This window comes from Thunnus thynnus, chromosome 6 (genome assembly GCF_963924715.1).
Source record: "Thunnus thynnus chromosome 6, fThuThy2.1, whole genome shotgun sequence".
Classification (NCBI taxonomy): Eukaryota; Metazoa; Chordata; class Actinopteri; order Scombriformes; family Scombridae; genus Thunnus; species Thunnus thynnus.
This window is the reverse complement of record NC_089522.1, coordinates 27592160-27617077: the sequence shown is the minus strand read 5'-3', so window position 1 is coordinate 27617077 and position 24918 is coordinate 27592160. Positions and strand designations below refer to the sequence as shown.

General features: G+C 37.8%; 3 protein-coding genes across 3 annotated transcripts; 2 read left to right on the top strand and 1 right to left on the bottom strand.

The window, feature by feature from the left end:
* Positions 1–123: 123 nt before the first annotated feature.
* Positions 124–14244, bottom strand: ints11 (integrator complex subunit 11). Its single transcript, XM_067593139.1, has 17 exons — positions 14025–14244; positions 13644–13741; positions 12821–12894; positions 12189–12417; positions 11972–12070; positions 11842–11876; positions 10057–10195; positions 9860–9924; positions 9296–9485; positions 9115–9198; positions 8942–9031; positions 7535–7697; positions 7265–7375; positions 5657–5718; positions 5384–5526; positions 4987–5116; positions 124–202 (listed from the first exon to the last, which is right to left on the bottom strand). The coding sequence occupies exons 1-17, from the start codon at positions 14050–14052 to the stop codon at positions 137–139; spliced, it is 1806 nt and encodes a 601-aa protein (XP_067449240.1). The 5' UTR covers positions 14053–14244; the 3' UTR covers positions 124–136.
* A 1191-nt stretch (positions 14245–15435) lies between these two features.
* cptp (ceramide-1-phosphate transfer protein) lies at positions 15436–20907 on the top strand. Its single transcript, XM_067593138.1, has 3 exons — positions 15436–15557; positions 15679–15830; positions 19074–20907. The coding sequence occupies exons 2-3, from the start codon at positions 15697–15699 to the stop codon at positions 19594–19596; spliced, it is 657 nt and encodes a 218-aa protein (XP_067449239.1). The 5' UTR covers positions 15436–15557; positions 15679–15696; the 3' UTR covers positions 19597–20907.
* Positions 20908–22661: 1754 nt separating this feature from the next.
* Positions 22662–23833, top strand: ubxn10 (UBX domain protein 10). The gene is made up of 2 exons (XM_067593137.1): positions 22662–22811; positions 22952–23833. The coding sequence occupies exon 2, from the start codon at positions 23035–23037 to the stop codon at positions 23800–23802; it is 768 nt and encodes a 255-aa protein (XP_067449238.1). The 5' UTR covers positions 22662–22811; positions 22952–23034; the 3' UTR covers positions 23803–23833.
* Positions 23834–24918: the final 1085 nt, after the last annotated feature.

The window sequence follows — 24918 nt, the reverse complement described above, 5'->3', positions numbered from 1 at the left end:
TAATCTGGATTTTATCACTGTAAAAGTAGTTTGTAGCTTCCACAAATCCAAGATCAAAACAGTGACAGGACATTCATTCTTTTTTTTAGTGTGAATTTCCCTTCAAATGTTCATAGTTTCGGAAACAAAAGATATTTCAGCACAGTCCGGACGGAAGCCCTTTTTTCAGCAGAGTTGAAAGAAAGCTTCCCAGGTCCTCGTCCTGACAGAGAAAAAGAGAACATAAAGTCAAAAAAAGAAGACGTATTGACATATTACACATTACAGTTAAACCACTGATGAATGAATTTAAAATCTGCACAGAATTGCGTAATTTCCAGTTTTTGAAAGCTGTAATCAAAATCCTTGAGAACATGGTTTTTCAAGATTAATTAGTTGAAGATAACACACCCAGCAGTTACAGAGAAACATTTATTTGTTTGTTTGTTTATCTAACAGGGACAGTGCACATTAATAAACATTGCTGTAAATGCGCCAGAGTTATCCAAGAGGCTATTTTTCACCTGTAATCCCTGGACAGATGTTACAGAGTCTACTTAAAAACAGAATATGATAATGAAATTGAAATTACGAAGTTAAAAAGATCATTTATAAGCATGCGGAACAAATAATAAAATGAAGAAAAAAGAATACATTAAACATCATTCAGACATCCTTAAAACATGCAACACAAAGGCTCATAATACAAGATATGCAAGACAATAAATACATTGAGATATTAATGTTAATAGAAATGTAGATTGAATAAGACCACATTGAGCTGCATTGTTAGACACTAAGTGAAACATGCAAAGCAGAAGCATAGACATTCATTTGGAGTTATATCTCTGTCCACTTGGTTAATATTCAGTTTTAGCTCTGTTTTTGCTCTCCACCGACTCCCGAGAGAAACACCAGCTCTTTAGCTGCTTAACGCTCCGCTATGTTCACCAGCTGGTCACTAACTGTGTCTGTTTGCTGTTTGGTGCTGAGCAGGTAGAGTACAGTGGGTTTTTAGAGCTCCATAAAGCGACGAGTAACACATTAAAAACTGTCATTTGATACATTGTTACTGTAAAAATACCAATTATAGCAGTTTTTAATTCTTACAGAGTAGCTGATCATACTGTATGCATGTTTTGAAAAGGTTTTAAAAAGTACGGTATTTCATATCTTGCCAATCAAATCTGTGAGATACTTTTCTTTGGGAGTATAAGATGGAAAAGGTACAACAAAGAGGCAAAAATATGCATGATTCTTTCTCTTCTCTTGCCCTTTGCGCATGGAACATATTAAGCCTTAGAGAGTTCAACTGGCAGGTTTCCCCACCCTCAACTTTGATCTCATTCTCACTTTCAAAGCCCCTACTCTCATACTGTCCGCCCACACAACCGTTTTCGTTTCTTTTAGCACTCCTCGGGTCTACGTGAGCATGCTCAAACTGTTAAAACTTGCACCCCTCCAGAGTTGCAGCCAGACCGGATTTTACCAAGTAAGATTAACTCACGTGTTGTGGCGAAAAAAGGACCTGGGACAGGAAATAGTGTGGCTTTTAAGCTTTCCACAAGCTGTACTGTCATTTGTGCCACTGTCTTTCTACTGACTGTGGTCCAACAGCCTCCCTCCTCCTCTGCTGCTGCTTTCATTTATTTAACTGTATAGTTACAGTTATAAACATGAATATAAATAATAAATTATTCCAGAATGAATCCTCAACGCTTCTGTTAGTTTTGTTGCATCCGTTAGCGTTGTACAGCTCACACCTTTGGTTCTTGATGATTGTTTAACAATACGGAGTTTAACAACTTCCCAGCAAAGTCCTCTCATGCTCCCTCAATCTGAAAAGAGATCTAATCAGTAAGTGCAAGATCCCCCCAGAAAGACAACATTACTGGAGAACCGTTGGATGTCTGTGCAGGTGAGTTGTGTGATTTCTGTCACCATCTGTCAGAGAGTCCCTAGAATATGGAAGCAGTCAATAATTATACCAACAGGGAGGAAAAAGTCCCCAAAGGAGCTCAGTGACTTCAGGCCAGTGTGGTATGAACTGGTAATGAGAGACTGGTCAGAGACTGGTATTTATCAAGTGTCTCAGAGTAGAAAATCAGTCCTAAACAGCCAGAGATTCTCATTGACACATTTTTTTGATTCTGCTTTAAGGATTTAGACTAAAAGTGTTTTATCAACTTCCTTATCTTAGGAAATGATTCTTATCACAGACGATATTTAAAGTAGGAGAACTCAAGAGGTGTCCTAACCTGATCAGACAGAAACAATCCATGAGAAGAGAGATGTTCTGGGGTCTCTTGATAAAAAAACACTTGCTTTGATGAAGTCTGAGGTACGTTTGTGACTGATTTTGTGCGAGTGCGGAGGAGGACACGTGCTGTCTCTACGGCAACAGATGTTTTTACAACCTTATGATTTACTGCGAGTTTGTATCTTTGCCACACTGCTGTTACATCCAACAACATCGGTCATCAAAAATAACTTTTGATCACTCTTAAAGATAATTTGCCTCAATAATAATTTGACTCAAGAGTCCACAGTGAGAGCAGACTGAAATTTTTATTTTGAACACAATCATGTACCTTTATGTACCCATTGTTGCTAACTTTGGAGCTAACCCCCTTTACTTTTCCAGCATTTGGGGAAACAACAGACGTGACTTTTTAGCATTTATTAACTGACACACTGTAGTCTGTACTGTACATTTACTGCCAGACTGACAACTTACTACTGACCTTTTCCTCTGCCCCGCTCACATCCACCGTCACTTATCTGCCCCTCGCTCTTTCCCACTCGCTACGCAAACATACTACGCAATGACGTATTCCTTAACGGAGCCACGCTACCAGTGGTTTCCCAGGCAACAACAGAGGTTGACTCACGTACCGGAACAGCGTTGCACAGAGACTCCCAAACACTATCGATTTCAATATTATCAAATATTAAAAATATTTTTTTTAGCCTGGCGGGGGTTCTCGTTGTGTCATTATGGAGAAACACAGATTCAGTTAACGTTCAGCACGTTCAGTAGACGTTAAGTACGGGTGGATCTAGAGGTTTCCATTACGTTGGGCGAGTTCAAAGTTGTGAAAACAACGGGGGTGTTTTCAAACAGGTAATTTGTTAGTCTGTCCCACCCGCCGCAGGAAATAATGGATTACTCCTGGAAAGCTATTGATGTAGCACTTATGAAAATAACACGGAGATTATTCGACCAATGAGAATTTAGTCGGACGAGAGCATATCGACCAACTAATCGACCAGTCGACCAGCAGACTACAGCCCTAATAAATAAGGAGTAAATCATGCAAAGATATTCCAGTAAAACCCGTAGATTAAAAATACAGACCTGTATTGTGTCCCATTGAAAGGACCAGTGCGTAAGATTTAGGTTGATATTTTGGCAGAAATCGAATATATATTCATAAATATGTTTTAATTAGTGTATAATGACCTGAAAATAAGAATCGTTGTGTTTTTGTTACCATAGAATGAGCAGGTCGTCTTTCACAGAGCCCCTGCAATAAAGGTCTGCGGTTTGTTGCGGTTATGTGGTATACATCTTAACCAACTAAGCTGTTATATTTGACAAATGTGTTCATATCGTTATGAGTGTATGTTGGCCCAAGACTGGGCAACAGTAAAGAAATATATTTTCCCCCGCCTTAAGGGGACATACAGTAGGAGGTTTCATGCTCTTCGCAGACAGATGACCACAGGCCACAGAGGTTTTTCATCATCATTGATGTGTGTGCACTACAAGACGCAGCATGTTTAAAATAAAGGGTTAAAATGACCAATTATTTTCATTTGCATGTACATTTATTTTTAAGCCTGTGTGAATGTTTGCTTGTGTTTGCTCAAAGTCTTTAATGTAAAGGGTGTATTGGTGAATATAATTATGAGATTTAACCTATGTATTAATTTTGGTATCATGCTTTTGCATTTATAACATTGGTAACAAGTTATTGCATACACACCTACCCCCCCAAAGAATGAAGTTTTACCCTCGTTTGCAACTGCAACTGTCAAAAAAACCTACAATTTTATGCTTATCAGGTGTTGTCACATTATGAGTTGCCCTTCTCATGGCACAAAGGAGCAGTTTGAGTCATTGCTCAGTTTTCAGCGCATTTCCTTGCAGTGATTCGGAGGCGCTTGATAAAAACAGGTCAAGGACTCAGCAGCTGAGCGAGGTTGAGGGTCTCCTTGACTTGTTGCAGTTTGAGAGTTGTAAACCACTTTGCTCATATACCTTCCTAAGCTCCTTAAGTGCACAGAAAGTCACACAAGAATTTTTCTATCCCCACACACTAATGTCCCGTCACCTCTATTGTTTATTCTCTACACCATCAACTGCAGAAGTCAGTACAATTTGCAAATGACACGGTTGTTGTAAGTCTGACACGGGCCGGTGGTCAGTCCTAGTTATCGATTTCTCAGATGTTAGAGGGTCAGAAGACATAACTGTGGAGCACTATCTTGGCGCTCATATTCTGTATCGTTGTATATTAACCAAGTATATAAGTAATACGTAAACTGTTGACATGCATATGCACTTATGCACAATGTTTTGCACAATCCATGAACGCTGCAACAGTTTCCACTGCCTGCAACACCTCAACCTTGCACACTGTCTTCTTTTATTTACCTTCTCTTCTCATTATTTTCTCTCTCTCTTTTATTTAATTGTTTTGCTCTTCTTGCACTATTATTTGTGTGTAGTTTAAACCTTGAATTTCAAATTCTTCTAAGGTTAAAAACATCTTACGTATTAAAATACTTTCTCCCCAAAGCAACTGGAAACGAAGAAGTATAAATGTAACTGCGGTGAGATGACAAAGGTCCTTCTATTAAGCAAAACAAATCTCCTGTCGTGGGACAATAAAGATTTTAAGTGAACTGAAATCAAAACAGCCATGTTAAGTAATTTAAAAGACTGTTTAGATACCAACGTAAAATTAACTCAGTGATATACAGACGATGCAAATGTTTTACCTGATAACTCCAGGACAGCAGTATGACCTTGGTTTTGCTGTCTTCAGCAGAGGAGGACACTTTGATGACGATAGACTCCACCATGACGGTGCCGTCAGGGAGATGCTGGATGGTGTAACCTTTTAACACGCTGAAGCATGGAAATTTAAAGATAAAGGGATCAGATACCATCAGATATAATCTTACATGTGCATCATTAAAATTTCATACACAACATATTACCGTCAAAATTACAATTCTAAGACAAGTGGGGTTTTTTTTACTCTTTTTCTGAATCATATAGGGAAAATGTACAAAGATGATGCGGTTTGGTGCTGGAGAGTTGCACAATAATTCAGATGAGTTGATAAAAACAGGAAGCCCAGCGACCTTCGTCTTCCTGTGCTAATATTCTCACCTCTTCAGGTGTGTGTAGATTCTGTGGAGCGTGTCCGGGTCGCTGTGGGGGTCTTGGAGCTGCACACGGCAGGTGAAGCGTAACTGATGTTCGTTGAGGCCCAGCTCCTTCAGGGCCTGCTCCGAGGACACCAGCTTCAGGTTCTGTGCTCAGGATAAGACAACGAGGAAGTACATCATCATCATCTGTTGACTGCAGCTCACACATTAAATGCACTAACTGGACTGACCTAGATTTTATATAAACAAAGTGTTGTGAGAACAGTAAACTTACGTTTTCTTTCATGATCAGGGTTCCGTGCATGGTGCGAGGTTTTTTAGGATCAGGTAGAGGCCCTGCAACAAGAATTGTTTTATACATGAATAAATGAACAACAACAACAGACAGTTCCTTATGTAGTTGATCTGCTTGTCTATAAGGTTCAGGGTGGGATATGGAGGATTGAGAGAGCAAAACAGATGCTCTTATTTCTTGATTTTTGTTTGTTAGTCTTGTTTTGGTTATTGCATGAACGTTTGTGATGACATTAATTTACTTTATCTGTGGTCTATCAAATGTATAACCCAAAAATGATCACAAAAATAATAAATAAACAAGTAATAAATGACATACGCACACATGCTGATAGTCAAAACTGGACAGAATAGTAAACACAAACCAAGTCTCACAAGGAAAAACGCCTTTTGTGATGTGCACCGCACGACACTGAAACATTACAGTCCGTCCTGGGAAAGTGAGATAACTTTCTTGGACGCTGTATTTCTACCATTTATTTCATGACTGTTGTGATGAAAGATAAAACAATAACTGCCAAGAGCATTTCAGAGCAGTATAAATAATATCTGAAAACCATGTGAAGTGTTTTGGTGTCTGATAAACCTTCAAATTCATTGATCTGTTACTCAAACTAACATTTGTGGACCTTATTCCATCATTTATCTGAAGCAAAATGCTCACAGGGCTGTTTTTGGGTTAACATGCATTTGCAGGTATTCGATTGGCCAACGCAGCGCCAGATTGTGTTGCACTGTGTTGTGGAAAAAGTTGAAACAGAGCTGTCTGCATCAAGGTTGTTTTTTTCCACACAGTGCTGTTATCTGTCTAAATCAGGCACCACAGTTCTGAGCGGCGGTCTTTTTCCAACTGTCTTTTCTTATTTCTATATACTGTACTCTAATATAACAAGGGTAACCCTGAAGAAGAAGCCACATTCATTTTCTTATAAATGTTAACCTTGGGCTTATTCCAGTATCAACAGAAAATTCATCTGGAACTATTTTTAGATCATTTTTTAATCATTTAAGTCAAAAATTCACAAGTTGTAGCTTCTCAAATGTGAATTATTTGTTTGTTTTTCTAGTCCTCCATGAAAGTAAACTGAAGATGTTTTAAAAATATTCCTACAGTACAAATCAACACTTTAACCAGCAAAGTATCCATCATATTTTAATATCACCAGACTTCAGGGCAATGATACTTACTTTCTGTGAAACTTGCTGAAGAGAAAGTTGAGAGTAAATTTTTTGAAGTTGTTCTGCACTGATAAACATGACTGATCATTGTATCTGATTATAGAGTACTATGACACATAAAAGACATCAATCATTATGACAACTAATCTAGGTTATGATATATATATATATATATATATATATGAGTAACAACTCGCTATGTAAAGCAGACTGCACAACCACTTCAAAATGTCAAATTCAAGAGAAATGTAAATGACAACAAACAGAACTGTAAAAGCGAGACTGTGTAGGCAAGCTGTACCGAGCAACATAACTGAAGAAACACTTTGTGCCAGTTTATTACTCATTTGGCTGTAAGTTAAACAAATCCCTTTTATAAAAAGGTTTCCCAACTGTCAACAGGACATACCTCCGAGAGCCATCTCCCTCTTGAGCAGGTTGAGCGAGATATCCACAGGCACGCTGGGATTTGTTGTCACAGTGGCCGTCTCTCCGTTGGCTGGCATGTAGCAGTCAATGCCTGAAAACATAAAGCAATAACAAGACTGAAAACTCCTTCTCATCCTACTCTCAATACGCATACACCACCATATTTCCTTTAATGGGTTTAAAGCTGTGGATGTATGGTAGACAGGTCTTCTTTACAGATCTGTCTAAAGCGACGGATAGTCGCACTTACTGAACTCCTGTTCAATCTTTCCCTTGAGGAACTCCATCTTCACCGCCTCCCCGTGTACCAGCAGCATGTTACGAGGCTCCGCCATACGTATGAGCTGCATGATGCCCTTAGCATCAGCGTGGGCACTGAAGGACATGTACTCCACCTGCAGCTTCACATCCAACTGTAAGAAATCACAGAAAGGTTAAGAGTCAGTGAGTCAGTGACTATGCTAATGTTGTTTTTCACATGGATCAACAATTTCATGTTTTTTTTTTGGTTGTTATTTTTGAAGCAATAGCAGAATTTGAGATTTTTGTTAAATATGACGTTGGAGCCAGGAGATGGTTAGCTTAGCTTAGCATGAAGACTGTTAAAAATAGAAAACAGGCCTGGCTCTGTTCAAAGGTAAGAAAAGAATCTGCACCTCTAAGCTCTAATTAACATGTTATATCATGTTTGTTTAATCTGTACAGAAACCGACGTGTAAAAACAACAACCTGTGGTTTTACAAGTGGTTATGGACTCTCTTCTGCTGAGCGCAGTGACTTTCGCTTGTTGCCTGGCAACCTCAAGGTGAGGATAGCTCCAGGAAGTCACTGTGTCCACTGTGTTCAGCATATAACCTTGTTAATTTGTGAGCTTTAGAGGTGCTAGTAATCAGATTTTCTACTTTTGGACAAAACTGGGCTATCAGTTTCCCCTGTTTCCAGTCTTTACGCTAAGCTAAGCAAAGCTAAGCAAAGCTAAGCTAAGCTAAGCTAACTGTCTTCTGGCTGCAGCTTCATTTTGAACAGACAAACATTAGAGTGGTATTGATCTTCTCATCTAATTTTCAGTGAGAATGGGAATAAGCATATGTCTCAAAATCTCAAATTATTCTATAAAGAATATTTGCATTAATAGATAGAAGTCACAAGGAAGATGAGTAGAGCTGCAACGATTAGTCGATTAATCAATTAGTTGAGCAACAGAGAAAAAATTGGCAACTATTCTGATTATCAAATAATCATTTTAGTAATTTTTTAAGGAGAAAGGCCAAATATTTGCTCGTTGTAGCTTCTTAAATGTGAAGATTTGAGTCGTGCATGTTAGTAAACTGAATATCTTTTGAATTTGAAAACGTCACCTTGTGCTCTAAGAAATTATAACAGGCATTTTTCACTATTTTCTGGCTTTTTATAGACATTGTATAGTTGAGAAAATAATTGTCAGATTAATCAATAATGAAATTAATTGTTAGTTGCGGCCCTAAAGATGAGATGTCATGACAGAGTTCATGAGTTCCAGCTGTACAATATGTGACTTTATCTGCTGAGCTGAAAGAAATCATTCAAGCCATAAAATACTGTTTGACCTCATAACTCACATGGATGTCGAGGAAATTAAAAACGATCTTTGTTACAAGAAAAATAAAAAGAATCTTACCATCGCTCTTCCTTCCATCTCCAGTTTCCTTTGCCCATTTAGGATCTTGTGACCGATTGTTCCTTGTACACAATACCCAGGCATGATTACCTACGAAAAGAAGTTGTACATCAAATATTGTCATTTTTTTAATCTTTAAATAAATATTCTTCCATTTCTTTAAAGAGACTCACCATGTTCTTCTCATTGCCAGCCCATTTCTTGAAGATCTGCAACGACTGACCCGCGTGCAGCATACCCGGCGTAGCAAACACCACCTGAAAATGCACATATTGTTGTATCAGCTGTGATATGAATTTTGCTGAAACTTTTTTTTTAATTGGAGGAGGGATTAAAACAAAAAAAAAGAGTTACCATAGGTCCAGGATTGTCTGCGTAGGAGCGATCGAACGCCTTGATGTGCTTAAATTCAAACATGTTTCTCTGTACAAAGGTTTTTCGAATCTTCTGGTTGGTCCACGTTATGAAAAGCTTGTAGTAATGATTAGCTTTCTCTGTCAGCCCAGTGGAGAAGTAGATTGGTGCCTTCAGGTTCATTCTCTCCCTGTGGAGTGAGAGGCGGGTGATTAAAGTGTCTACCCAGTGAGCCACCAATTAATGATGAAACAGTCCATATACCGCTGTTATTCTATCAAGCTTAACAAAATGAATACAGCTATTACAGGGTGCTGAGATTTTTTAGTCGAGACACTTTATGACAATCATGCATCATAATCATGTGCAATTATTACACATTGAAAGAACTTTCTATTTAATTGGAACGGCAACAATTATAAACCAGAAAAACGGCCTTTATTATCACTCAGCAAGGGAGCTGCGATCATCTCGACACATCGCTGTCTTTCATCTCTTATTTCTAATGTTCACATTCACAAGCTTTTAAAAGTAGTTGGAGCTTCTTTTAAACATGAACCCTACCAAAATGTCTCCAACAGGATGCAGAGTTCTTGCGCTCTTCCGAGGGCAAAAACTGGAATGAGAACCTGGAAAAAAATAAGAAAGTAAAGATGACACTGAATTAGTACAACTGTCTCTCTCTGTGACGCCGTATTAAAAAGAAATAAAACCAAAAACTTTACATCAAAATACAGTGTTCAACTAACTGCAACTATTACCTTTCCTCCTCTTTCTATGGATTCATGCACTTTCTTCAAAAAGTCTCTCTCTCTGCATCTCTTTGAGTCTCGGATGGTGGTGGCGTATGTGGACTCAGAGATGAGGATGTCTGGACGGCACTTATCGATCCATGCAGCACTGTGAATATACAACATAAGGATGAAGAGACTGTGCAATATGTAGGTATACTCTTAAAAAGTTGTTTAAAAAAGGTGAGATATTGTCTTTTTTCATTCCGTGCATCCTGGTGCCTACATTACCCACAATGCTCGATTCACTCGACTGTACAGATTTGGGAGACTCGACGGACAACTACGACCTGCAAGGAGAGGATCAAGTGATCGACAGAGACAGTCGAAGGTGTTGTGATCCTCTCCTTGCAGGTCGTAGTCGTCCGTTGAGAGTCGCCCTACAGATTTGGGTGTATTATGTTAGCAGAGGCTCATGTCGCCTGGAGCTGCTAGCTTCAAGCGGAGATGAGGAGTGGGCTACAGAGGTCTGGCAACTAGGGCTGCAATTAATCTGTCAATTATTTTCTCGATTAAACGATTAGTTGTTTGGTCTATAAAATGTCAGAAAATTATGAAAAACGTTGATCACTGTTTCCCAAAGTCCATGGTGATGCTACAAATGTCTTTTGTCTGCAACAGTCCACAACCCAAAGATATTAAGTTTACTGTTATAGAAGACTAAAGAAACTAGTAAATATTCACATTTCAGGAGCTGGAATCAGAGAATTTGGACATTTTTTTTCTAAAAAATGACTCAAAAGAATTAATCCCGTATCAAAATAGTTGGCGATTAATTTACAAGTTGGCAACTAGTCAATTAATCGACTAATCGTTGAAGCTGTACTGGTATGGTTTGTTACTCCTTGTAACCAAATTTAACCCCAGGCGACGCTGACTCAATGGACATTTATGGGAAATTTATCAGAGTTGTATATGCAGTAGTATATGCAGTAGTATTTCCCAACACCTGTAAATGGAGCGTGAAATTAACACCCGCCAAACGCCAAATGTGGGTAGATTTTCTGTTTGGTGAGTAAATCTCTGAAGGCTATCCGCCTCACTGGTGGGTAAATGTTTATTCCAAAAAAGTCATGCAACAAAATATCTGGTGAGATGACTCAGAGGAAATGACTCATGTTTGTATCTATACAGTGTATACAGTATATGTGTTGTTTTTTTTTTTTATACGTGTCTAAACAGTGCTGCAAAACTGTGAGCTCTTGAGACAGTGTGAAAGTGTGTCTACACAGAAAGCATAGCGAGAGCAGCAGCAGCAGCGAGTGCTCCGTCTGTGTGTCTACACAGGAGGCGTTCAGGTACAGTGTTTAGCGTAGGTCACCTGTGTTTTGGAAGTGCTAAGAGCCCAGTCACAATGACTTAAGCGTGTAAAACTCAGTGCAGCACTTTGGTCAACTACAGTTTTTTTTTAAAAATGTGCTCAAAAAATAAAAGTTGATTTGATTTAATTAACCGTTCATCAATATATTAAAATAATTTTGCTTCAAATTTTGCTCTGGCCTCTTCTTGAAGTTTATATTCAACATAATACCTTATTATCTCAATGAAATGTACTTAAATGAATGAATATGTGACACAAAAAAGGCAATTTATTACTTTGGCCAGTAAAAAATATACTTGGCCGGTTTGATTTTTTTCATCTACAAGTCTCCTTGGCAGCTGAGTCAAAATGTTAATTTCAGACACTGCCTGTGAACCTACTTTGATGTGTAAGATTGTTAGAGTCCACCTTTAAATACAGTAAAGGTCACTTACCCTAAATGCCTGTCTGGTGTCATGTTATAGTCCCCCTGAAAACGAAAAGCAGTTTGACGTTATCCTTTTTGTGAGATTGTAGTTGTTAAATTCATTGACTTCAACACAGTCCAGACTTGTTTACACTCACAGTGTAGACCACAGACTCTGATCCCACTTTGATGTGCACCATGGCAGCTCCCAGGACATGGCCTGCATAGTACGCCTTGATCTCCAGCTCATCATCCACCTGCCACCAGCACAACAGAAAACAGCTTTATTAGCCATCAAAAGAGACGAGCAGCTGGTGCAGAGGTGATTAAAAGACGGATATCTGGGCTCAGCAAAAAATTATATCAGCGCTGCACCTGGACGGTTTGGTGGAGGTTCAAAGGTATCACTTTCTTCATGCAGTCCTTGATCATCTGTGAGGTGAAGAAGTTAGTTTCTCCCTTTTTGTCAACGGTGATCTTCCGGAAGTCTTCCAGCAAAATGGGACAAATGGCCTTGGTGGGATGGGTCATGTAGATGGGTCCGTCGTAGCCCACCATCTCACTCATGTAGGGCAGAGCGCCACAGTGGTCTAAGTGGAAATGACTGAGAGAGGAACAAGTGTAGTCATTTAGAAACACTGGATTGTTTTACTGCTTTTATAAACATACGGTACTGTGCAAAAGTTTTAGGCACTTTAGATGTTTAGATTCTTATCCGTAATGCACTGCCATCAGGGAGGCATCTGATTGGTCCTAAAAGTATTCTGCAGCATGAAAACAACCCCAAACATACAGCCAGAGTCATAAAGGACTATCATCAGTGACTCACACTAAATATTGATTTAGGTTTATTCTGTTTACTGAACTTTGTATGAAATTAACTGATAGATAAAAACTATTTACGGCATTATTTTTGAAAGCATTCTCACTTTACTTTTAGTGGCTAAAACACTTGCACAGTACTGTATATAATATTGAAATGGCACATTATAGCTATTCAAACAAACCTGATGATCACACAGTCCAAAAAGTCTGTCAGGCGCCCATTCTGGATTATGTACGAAAAATCTGGGAAACGTCTCTGGAATGACAACACAGATTTACACTCAACTAGGAATATACTGTGAAAAAAAAATTCTACACAAGGTACAAAACATACGAGACTCATGATGTAGTTTTTAAAAACCAGCAGTGGAAATCCTTTTTATTCAAGGAAATGCAAAGAGAGATGGATGAATGCACTATGAAAAGTGAATCTACATGTTACACTTAAGTCCACTGAAGTCTGTAATGTAGCAGAGGCACAGCAGTCTTTGCTTATTTTCCACTATGGAAATAGATTATATTAACTTCATCCTGTGTCATGCTTCAGTTTTATGCATAAAATTCTTTTGGTCATCATATTTTTCGTTTCTGCATGTCCAGGTCCCATGTTTGATTTAATCTGAGTCTTTTGTGCAGGTTTTCCTGTAATTATTATTATTTTTTAAGTGAATATTTGAACATGTGTGTTCTGTGTAGGTTACTTACAGGGCTGCAACTAATGATTATTTTCATTATCAATTAATCTGTCGATTATTTTTTAATCGATTAGTTGTTCGGCCCAGTTCACAACCCAAAGATATTCAGTTTATTGTCATTGAAGACTAAAGACATCAGAAAATATTCACACTTGAGAAGCTGGAATCATAGACTGGAAATTTTCTTCCATTAATGGATTATCAAAATAGTTGGCAATAAATTAATTAGAATTAAACCAAACCAACGAATAATCCTTGACACACTGCCCAGTTGTTGTTTCTCTTTTGCAGAAGAAGCCACCATACTTACATCGTCGTTATATCCCATGTGCATCCCACAGTCCAGCATTATGTTTTTGCCCCCAATGGAGACAAGGATGCAGCTGCGGCCGACATCCTGTCCAGCACCTTGGAGAGAGAACAAGTTAGTTGTGAGAAAACTCAAAAAGACAACACATCATAAATGCACCACCAGTAGGACCACTGACTTTAGCTTCTGCGGCTAACAACGGTTGTTTAACAGTAAACGGTTACACTTACAAGCTGTTTTCAACCACTGTTAACAGCAAATACACATGTTATTACTATTCAAAGACAGCTACACACTTAGCGTCAAATAACGTCAAAGTTATGTACACATTTAATGTTGACGGAACTAGCTTTGCAGATGCTAAGTAGCCTCTGTACTCACCCAGTGGCGTTACATTTATTTCAGGCATGTTTTCTCATCGGAACAGCCTGATTTTATAGATAAATGAGGATCAGTTACGTAACCCAGAAGGACTGACTCCTTCCGATGAATTACTCCAAATTTGCAAGGAAGTGTTTATTGTCTAGCTTGTTGTAAACATGTGGATATTTCATTAAGTTCTCACACCAGTGTCAAACTACTCGCAGTGAAGTGTAACACTTCCGGGTACGGAATTCAAAATAAAACCCCTTTTTGTACCAAGACTGTTACAAAAAGTCACTTACAGAGCAGGTTCACAATGTTTCAAGTCTCTTTCTCTGAAAAATGTATTTAAAAGTTTATCTGAAGCTATACTTATCCTCTAAAAAAGAAGATAATAAAACAAAATAGGTTAGCTCCGTGATATAACTCCCAATCCTGCAAATTAAAGGATAAATCTGTAGGATTTAGTGGCATAAAGCACTGAGGTTGCAACTAAATTAATACTGACCCTCCTCTCTTTTTGCTCTAAAACCCAACCTAGAGTCCAGTTCTGCTTGAGGTTTCTTCCCATCAAAGCAGAGTTTTTCCTTGCTGCTGTTGCCAAGTGCTTGCTCATGGGGGAATGTTGGGTCTCTGTAAATTAAAGAGTACAGACTATAGGCACTATATAAATAAATTGACTTGGCTTGAAGCCATATTATATAAAAATTCTCATAATAAAACATTATTTGAAATAGAAAAGTTTATCTGAAGCTAATATGAAGCTTCAGCTGTCCAAATTTGTCAAATCAAATAGATAGATAGATAGATAGATAGATAGATGGATAGATAGATAGATAGACATTATTATTGATTGACATAAAATAAGTAACATAACATAAACAAGTTTCCTAAACCATTTTTCACACAAATTTTTAAAATGTATATGACCATTTAGAGGATTGCATAAAATTGTTTAATTAAATCCAAATTTTATATTCAAAATTCATTTATTTATTTGGCAGGGACAATGCTCATTAATCAACAGAAACATAGAACTGTAAATGAGCCAGAGTTAGCCAAATTTTCATCTGTTGTCTCTGGCCAGATGTTAAGGGGCGACTTAAAATTAGTATAAAATTCATGGTACACAACATAATTAATACACACAGACTAAACAATATACATCCACCAATAAACAATGTCAAAACACAATATAGTTAAGCATACTGTGTAAATGTCTCTTGCTTTCAAAAAATGTACATATTTAACCAATTAACGTTAATTTTTCCAAATACCACAGCTCTCCATTGAAAGCACATTAGGAGAGTATCTCTAATTAGCTATTATATATGTAAACGTTCAGTGTTTATATGTAGGCGTGAAAAACTTTGAACTTGCCCTTTAATTACCGACGCTTTTAGTTTGAAGGCAGCGTCACCAATTTCCGGCGTTTCCCCGGCGCGAGTCTGCGCCTGCGCAGTAGCAGCAGATTAGAGCGAGTACGACCAGTCGTTTCAAGGAGCCGAAGGAAATGCTTAATTTTCCTTTCACTTTTAAGTTTTGTCGCAGGTAACGTTTTTCGTATCAGACTGTTTACATCAGTACGGACATCTGTTAAGATCTCAGACTCGTTGGCGTCCGTTAAAAACATTTTCTCATTAATTTATCGTGTCTTGGTTTCTGTCAACAGCACTTCCTATTAGAAACCATGGCTGGTACTGTGGCTTCAGAAGACCAGAAATTCTGCTTGAAGGAGGTGCTCGACACTTTCAAGTTGTGTCTGTCAGAAAATAAAGAAGTCTACCTTGAACACTACGTTGCTGGGTGGCGTGGACTTATAAAGTAAGTTATTTAGGAGCATACCTTTTAGCATGTGTTGGATATATGACTCTTTTTTTGTGTGAACTGATGATATTTTCAAGGCACTTACAACATTATTATACTGTACATTCACTATAAGGCTGCAAGTATCAATTATTTTCATTACTGATTAATCTGTCGATTATTTTCTGGATTAAATGTTTAGTTGTTTGGTCTATAAAATGTCAGTCACTGTTTCCCAAACCCCAAATGTCATGTTTTGTCCACAACGTAAATATAAAGAAACAAGAAAAAATATTATTCCACATTTTATTATATTATATTCATTTGAGAGGCTCGAAATAATGTATTATCAAAATAGTTTTCTGTTGATAGACTTAATGGATTATTTGACCAATTGTAGCAGCTCTAGTTAATGCACATCCTGTTATAAGGGATGGCTAATCAGCACTGTGTGTCTATAAAGGGTCATAAGCCAGAAAGGTTGGGTACCAGTGCTTTAGCGCTTTATAATCCTGCATCAAACCAACCTAAAACGCCTTCGGTCATGTCAGTTTAGACTCACATGATTGTGAAAAGTATGTCGTTCCGCCTCACCAAATACAGGAGGGTGGGACAAACTGAAACATTAAACCATGTGACAATAAAAAGCCCAAAATTCAAAGGAACTGAATGACAAAACTAAATTTTACATCTAGTTGCTTCAATCTAAAAACACCCAACAATCTTGAATGTCTGGGACTGAATATTTCTCTTTCACCCCAAATGAATTTTAATATTGTTGTTTTGTAAAACCCACCTTCACACAATATCAGTTTTTATGATGAACTGATAAGACTCCTCACAATATGTAATCATTTTTCTGGAAGTATTTTGTTTGGGGAACAATATCAACTGGATGGAGAAAGATGCTAAACAGAAACTGAAACAATAACGTCAAAATTCAATTACCAACAACTTAGGAAACTCTGAGTATTTGGTTTCAGAACAGCTGATTAGAGATCAGTTCAATCAACTCTGAGTTAAGCGCGTGCTTAATGAATGAATAAAAGCATCAATGGAGCTCTGATACAATGAGTCACTATGGCAACAGGTAAATAAAAGGCAGAGTCTCCATTTTAATCCAGTGGACGTAGAGATTATTAGAGAGATATTAATGCATGTGTATGCGGATGCTGCACATTTATCTTTTTAAAAAAAAGAGCCTGTGTCAGCTTGAAAAGTGTCAATAAGTTAACACAATAAAGTTTTATTCAGTGTTGTCCATTAATGCATCATTTACCAGACTTACATTTCCTTAATGATGATAAAGTGGAACCTGACTGTGTATCAGGCTGCAGCTACATTACATTTTAAATATATTTGTTCAGCTTTAATCTGATGGACAAAACACAAGAAGCAGCAACTGTAGATGGAAAATATAGTTAAAAGATTTAAATCATATATAGATCAAAGACTTAGAGACATGACTGTAAGCTCACAATCTGATCCAGTAATAATGTTTTTGGTGATTTGTACTTGAAAAGATGTCGAGGTTAAAATGCAGAATATTTTATGTTTTTAGACATCTGTTTGTATCACAGCTCAACAGCATTCAGAGTCAGTTACTGCGGTAACTGACCCAGAGTTTAATTTAGCTCTCTTTCTGAAACTGAAAACCCAGAGTTTCCCTCTTCTCAGGATTAAGAAACTTTCACTTTTCAGAGTTTTCACCAAACCCGCTTTCTGAAACCGGTCCCTGATCTGACCTGACCTACAAGAATAACGGAAAAGTAAAACTGGTTGATCTTGTTTTCACAGACAGGATAGAAAAAGAATAAGAGGCCTATCAGATCATAATATGACATTGGCTGTTAGAAAACTGACCAAGAAACAATTAGTTCATCACACCAAGAATGACACCAAACCTGTAAAATCAAGGATACTAAAATTTAAATTAGCAGATTTTGAAAGAGAACCAATGCAAATGAACTGGGAAACACTAACAGAAACACTTGCTGTGATCATTTTATGACAGTAGTTAATGGTTTAATAGACAGATACAGTAAAACATGGAAGAGCTGCACTAAAAGGACGTCACTTCCAGGGTTTAGTCAAGATATCTGGCAGTTAATGAAAAAATGTGACTTTGCCCTCAGAAGGTTTCTAGTCACAAAGACTGATACTGATCATCTCATTTACACAGGGCTTAGAAACATAGTTGTCTCTGAACTGAAGGCTGAAGACAAATTACTTCTCAAAACGTATTGAAGAGGCTAATTGAGTAGCTCCAAACCCTGGAAGCACATCAATAGTTTAACCAACTCAAACACCCATAAGCATCAGAGAATAAAGGAGCTCAGAATAAACAACAAACATATTTCTGATAATGCAACAATTGCAAATGAATTCAATGCTTTTTTTGTAAAGTACTGGCCTCAACAAATGGTAACTGTCACATTGCAATGTGTAAAACCTCATTTGGAGAATCTGTTTTCTCTGTTAAAGGAGCAAAACTATGGAACTGTAAACCCACTGAGTTGAAAATGCAACACAATATAAAATGTTTTCAGCAGAAGTGTTAAATCATGGCTAAAAGAGAAACAACATTGTTCTCACATCAAACACCCCTGTATAGACACACCTGTGTTTTTGATGTATGTATTTTTGTTTTTCCTGTCATCTTTCTTTCTTTTCTTCTTTACATTTTAAATTTTATATTCTAACTTAAAAAAAAAGCTTCTTGTGGACAAATGTTGTAATTTAGCGTTGGTGCCTGTTGCATAATTGTATGTTGCAGTTCCAGTGTTATTGTGATGTCCATGTCAAATAAATACACTTAACTTAAAGTGAAGGCAGACAGTGGCACTGATTTTCAGTTAGAGCTACGACTTATGATTATTATCAATTGATCTGAGATCTGTCAGAAAATAGTGAAAATGCAAATTTTAATTACTGAGACACAGAGGTGGCATCTTCAAATGTCTTGTTTTGTCTGATCAACAGTCCATAATCGAAAGTTATTCAGTTTACCATCATGTATGACACAGAAAAGCATCAAATCATCACATTTGAGAAGCTGCAACCAGCTAATTTTTGACATTTTGCTTAAAAAAAAAGACTCAAATGATTATTCATCAAAATAGTTGCGGATTAATTTTCTGTTGATCGACTAACTGATCAATCGACTGATCATTGCAGCTTTATTGTGCTACACTCAGCTGTAACAGTCCACCAGATGTCATAGATACATCAACAGCCTGTTTTCCTTTATCCCATCAACAGGTTTCTGAACAGCTTGGGAAGCGTCTTTGGCTTCATTTCTAAGGATGCTGTCAACAAGATCCAGATCCTGGTCAACTATCTGAATGGCGAGAACGGGTCCCAGTATATCACCTTCCAGTCCATGGTAAAATATGAGCTGGAGAACGAACTGGTGGACCTCAACAAGAGAGGCAGCCACCCAGAGTCGGGCTGCCGTACTCTGCTGAGGCTCCACCGTGCACTGAGGTGGCTGGAGCTGTTCTTGGAGCGCCTCCGTACCAGCACCGAGAACTGCAAGACCTCTGTCATGTGCGCAGAGGCTTACAATGAGTCCCTCTCCCAGCACCACCCTTGGGTGGTCCGTAAAGCCGCGGGTATGGCATTCTGCATGCTCCCCGGACGCCTCGCTTTCTTTGAAGTGATGAACGTAGGCCAGCCAGAGCAGGTCGTGGCCATGCTGGGGGAAGCTCTGCCTCTGGTCTCTGAGGTGTATCAGATCACAGAGGAACTTTACGCTCAACATAACCTGCTTGACTTACCTTAGAGAGGAAGAAGTGCTGCGATTTGCAACTTCATACATGACGTGATTAAGCTCCTGATGATGGGCTGTCAAGCTAGCTGCTACTACTGTTTGGTGATTTGAGGGTTGTGTGTTGTTGCTACAGTGTTGTGCACAAATATAATTTCACTTACATTAATCTGTACCTACTGCATTCCCACTTTTTAATATAAAACTACTGTAATGCTTGATGTTTATCTTTACTCTTTATGAGGCACATGTGATTGATCTTTTTAATTCATCCTGTAGATTTTTTTTAATAGATGAAAGGAACAACAGTGGGGACCAGAAGTCTTTGCTCACTGCTAAAAGCTGCTTGTTTTCACCATTTATCAAAAAATCAAGTTCCTTTGTTTGACAAAGTTGAAACTTCTTATTAGGGAACACATTATGTAGAACTGCTGCCATTCATGATTTTTATATATTAGAAAAATCCACGTATGAAATGATGAAGGAATATATTTTTGCACTCTATAAGTTTCTTAAGATCACAGATATTAACACATTTATGCGCTTGTAACACAGTAGGAATTGCTCTTATCTAATATTAGATGATCTGATTTTGTTAGAAAAGTAAAAATACAAAAAAACAAAACTACAGTTAAAATACAAATTAGCAAACTGCAGCCTTAATGGGAGAGTAGCAGTTTCCAAACCACTTCTACAACAACAAAAAAAAGTCTAAACATGCCAAAATACCAAAATTATACAAACCAAAAGCAAAGTAAAATATACTGAGAAAATTTTACTTTCACTAGTTTTATTGTATTATTTTTTGTGGTAAAAATATGTAATCTCACTTTAGTAATGTCTTTGTTTTTGGTAAATTATGAAACAAAGTTCTTAGTAGTGGACTCAGAATTGTTAACCCCACTGTGTATGATCTCCATGTAATTATTCATTTACATATAAATGATAAAACATGCTATATTTATAGCTAATGCTAATGATTTAAGGATATGGTATATGGTTTTGAGGTATATGGTATGTCCATGTATAACAATAAAGTAAATGTATTGATAATGGGTTATTCATTATTTGAAGTGAATGGTGTATTGTTTTACAGTAAAATATATATATTGTGTGTATATATACATGATATCACTTCAAACTGAATTGTCGGCTACATAAACAGTGGAGCTTAATAAAAAAAAAGTCCACCTGATTGTCGTGAATTTGTGTATTTTTTACACTGATTATTGATCCATTTGAGAAACATTTTGCCCAGTGGCCTGTTACCTGTTGTCTAAAGTAAATGAGGAGGTAATTTAACTAATAAAACTAATCGTGTCCTGATGTTTGTGAGTTTTGTGATTCCCCTAAATCTTACTTTGGTCATCAAATGTCCACAGTACATTACTGTTGAATATTTAAATCCATGTGTTTTGTTGACATTTACTCCCTCATTGTAAAAATAAAAACAATTTTGAAAAAGTGAAAATAATTGCAAAATCTACCATTTTCTTCTTGCTTTATTAAAACCCAATATGTAGAGAAGTATGAAGTGGTGACTCTTCATTTGTCACAACTCGCATTTTTTATGAGGGTGGCAAAATATTAAAATAACCATGGATCATTTTCTTACACTGTACAATATGTCATGTTATATATGCTATATGGACCATGCATAAACAAATATATGTTCCTTTTGTTCTCTAAAAGCCTTTCACAGACAAAGAAATGTACTGTATTTAATCCTACATAGTTGTTACTTATTCACAATGAATAAACTGTTATAAAACCCCAATAACAGAAACAGACTTCATTTGTAGCAATACAGCAGCATAAAATGCTGCAATACTGCAATACTACTTAAGCAAATTTATAAAAATATTAGTTGCAAAATGTCCTTAAAGTATTGAAAGTAAGTAAGTATACTGTATATAGACTACTGTATTCACCTCTCTTGGAATTTGTTTTGTTTTAAAACATCAAATCAGAGAGGATTTAATATGGATTGTTTGACACTGATCAACAGAAAAAGACCCTTTAAAAGTGACTATAGCTGTGAAATAAATGTAGTGGAGTAAGAAGCACAATGTTTACCTGTAAAATGTAGTGGAGTGGAAGTATAAAGTAGCATGAAATGGAAATACTCAAGTAAAATAAAAGTGCCTTGAAACTTGGGTACAGTACTTGGGTAAATGTGCTTAGTCACAGTCCACCACTGGCTATAACTGTATATAACCATGTTTTTCAGCAGGTTTCTGAGACCACAAACAGAACTAATGTGTCATTTTCTATGGTGGATACCAGTTCAAAATCAGGTTTACAAACAGTTCTCATTAAAGTTAGGAAAAGCCCTGAAGCATCGAGGTAATTAATCAATATTAGGTATGTTTTTTGAGCTGTTAAAGAGGGCTTGGCATTGCCGGGACCTCACAACCCTAAAATCAGAGTTACATCTAGCTGCAGGTGTATATATTTTTTTAAGAATCTATTTTTTTTAATAAATCATCAAAAGTACACACATCTACTGTACAAAAAGTTGTAGATCAACAAGATTTACTGCAGCACAATCATTGTAGAGCTTATTTACAATTGCTGAATTATCTTATTTATCAGTGATGAAATCTAAATTTAGCTAGGGAATGAGTCCAATCTAAAGAAAACTGATTCAACTCATTTATTTACAGACCACATTTAAGCAAATTTAAACTGAACTTGAAGTCTGAAACCCTGCATTTTTAATTGGCTTAATCTGTGAGAGCCAACCTTTAATTAAGACCAAATAAACTGACAATGAAGATTGAAATCCACATATTAATCTCTACATCTATGCAACTGCAGATTCAATTAATCTCCAGCATTGCTAGAAATGATTTGCTCTCACGGTAACGTAGAGGTGATATTAATCAGCTTTCAATTAATTTCCTATTCTTACACTTGATCAGCTGAACAGAGCAAACACATGGAAAAATAAAAACTTTTAAGAACTCCAGATGCCCTCAATCAACTCAACTTAATCACTCTTTTTTTATTTCTGTTTTTTTATTTTTGCACACTTGACAAATTTCACTTGAGATTAGAAATAAAGTGTCCTGCGTTATATACAGTTGCGTACATCTAACAGCAGGAGGCTCCCTGCCTTCAACTATAGGCCGTCGTCAAGGCAACCAGGCTGTCATGGTAACCGCGCTGACGCTGACGAGCGGCACTTCCTGCTGACGCCGTGAAACTGGATGGAAAGCGACACAAAAGTAATGCGCAGACACGGCATTTTAACGTCTTAACCTTTCATTAAGCGACAGTAGTGTGTATTTAGACTTCCATGTTGTATGACAAGCTTCTAACACTGTCTTAGTGTTGTGTAGTAACTTTCTGTGCTCCTTTCATGAAGGATTGAAGCCGAGAAACAACTGTGAATCTTGACTGTTGTCTTCAACTCTAATAGCAAGAAAGAGGCTCAACAGCTGCTCATTAATGCATTTAACAAGGCCAAAGTCCTCCAAAGGGCGAAGCAGACCCGCTGTAAACAACTCTCTATATGCAAGTGACACAGACAGCATCCAGAGGCCGCCTGAGTCTGGATACAGCAGGCCGGACAGGAACCTCCGCTCCCAGTCCCAGCCAATAATGTGGCAGGCCAGCCAGCTGAGCCAGGATCAAGTCCTGCAGATGCTGCAACAAGCACCTGCCGCCCCCCCGCAGTCCTTAAACAAATACAAGGTGCTTCCATCCATCGAGAGGAGGCGGTCAGAGGTGAGTCCTGGGAGAAACCTGGACAAGAAGATGTCAAAGCTCCACCTGTCTGATGATGCTCTCCTGCAGCAGAGGCATGAGGAGCCAGATCTCCCCTCATCCATGGCTGTGACCCAGACCAGCAGCCCTGAGGTGGACAAGAGGGCTGACGGGCCTCAGCCTCATGATCCAGAGTCAAAAACGACCAGAGAATTACAAGAAGACAGCTCCTCTGCAGGTACCACTGGCAACTTGCTGTTAGCTATCAGAGCACCATGTGGGAGGAGGTTTCAGCAGCACTTTGACCCCACAGACGCTCTACAGATGGTGAGAGCCAGTGCAGAGGCCAGGTATGGAACCAGGTATGGAGAGGTTTCCATTGAGACCATGGACGTGCCACGCAGGACCTTCACAGACATGGATATGACTTTGGCCCAGTGTGGCATCTTGAACAGATCAGTGCTGTGCATCTCTCAGACTGACAGTGAGGTGGAGCATGAGAGAGCCTAAAAAACTTTAAAGTCTTGTTTTCCAGTTGAAATTAGGCTGCCTGGTGGTATTTATGTATACACAAGGTTGTCTCTTCTGGTTACTTTTATTGACTAAAGCTAATTCAGTACAAATAGGTCCAATAATTAATTTTGGTAACTTGTCTTGCTGCACTATTGCACATAATACGCTAGAGCTGCAATGATTAGTCGATTAATTGATTGGTTGCCAACTATTAAATTAATCAGCAACTATTTTGATAGTCAATCAGTTGTTTTAAGTCATTTTTTAAGAAAAAAAGTCTAAATTTTCTGATTCCAGCTTCTCAAATGCGATTATTTCCTGGTTTATTTGGTCTTCTGTGATAGTAAACTGAATATTTTTGGGTGTGGACTATTGTTTGGGACAAAGACGACATTTGAGGACGTCAGCTTGGACTCTGGGAAACGGTGACACCATTTTCTGACATTCTATGGACCAAACAACTAATCGATTAATTATTAGTTGCAGCCCTATAATACTCCAGACAACTGCATTAAAATGTAACCTGTATGTCTGTATATAACCACAGCTGCATGAGGACATTTAATATGACATGTATGTTCTATTTCAGTTAGACTACACAAGATTTTAATCAAAATAGCAAAGTAAGCACTCGGATATGGTGTCAGATATTGATTTAGACATAAAAGTCTGGTTTATGTATGTGAAACTGGCAGTGGTGCTGGCACTCAATAGCAAAGTGTAATCAGATTATTGTATTTTCACCAGGCCTGCTGACAAATGCAGCCACAAACTGTTTATTTGCCATTTTCCACGTCATTTCTTCAAAGTTAATGTTCTTAAATGCCAAATAAAAGTCTTTCATTAGGGTGCAGAGGCACAGCTGCTCATTACAAGGTTGTCAATAGCTGGTGAATCCATCAGACTATTTTTATACTAGAACTACTGCCCTGCTTCTCAAGTGTGTAAAAACATGAGTGCATTGAAAGTTAGCCTTTATCCTGTGCTTTTTTAGCTTGGCATCTGTTGAGTCATACGTCGAGATAGAAGCAACAAGCGGCACAAAAGAGGAGAAAAGGAAGCTGACTAATGCACATCAAACAGGAAAATAGCAAGCACTCAACTGTTACATCG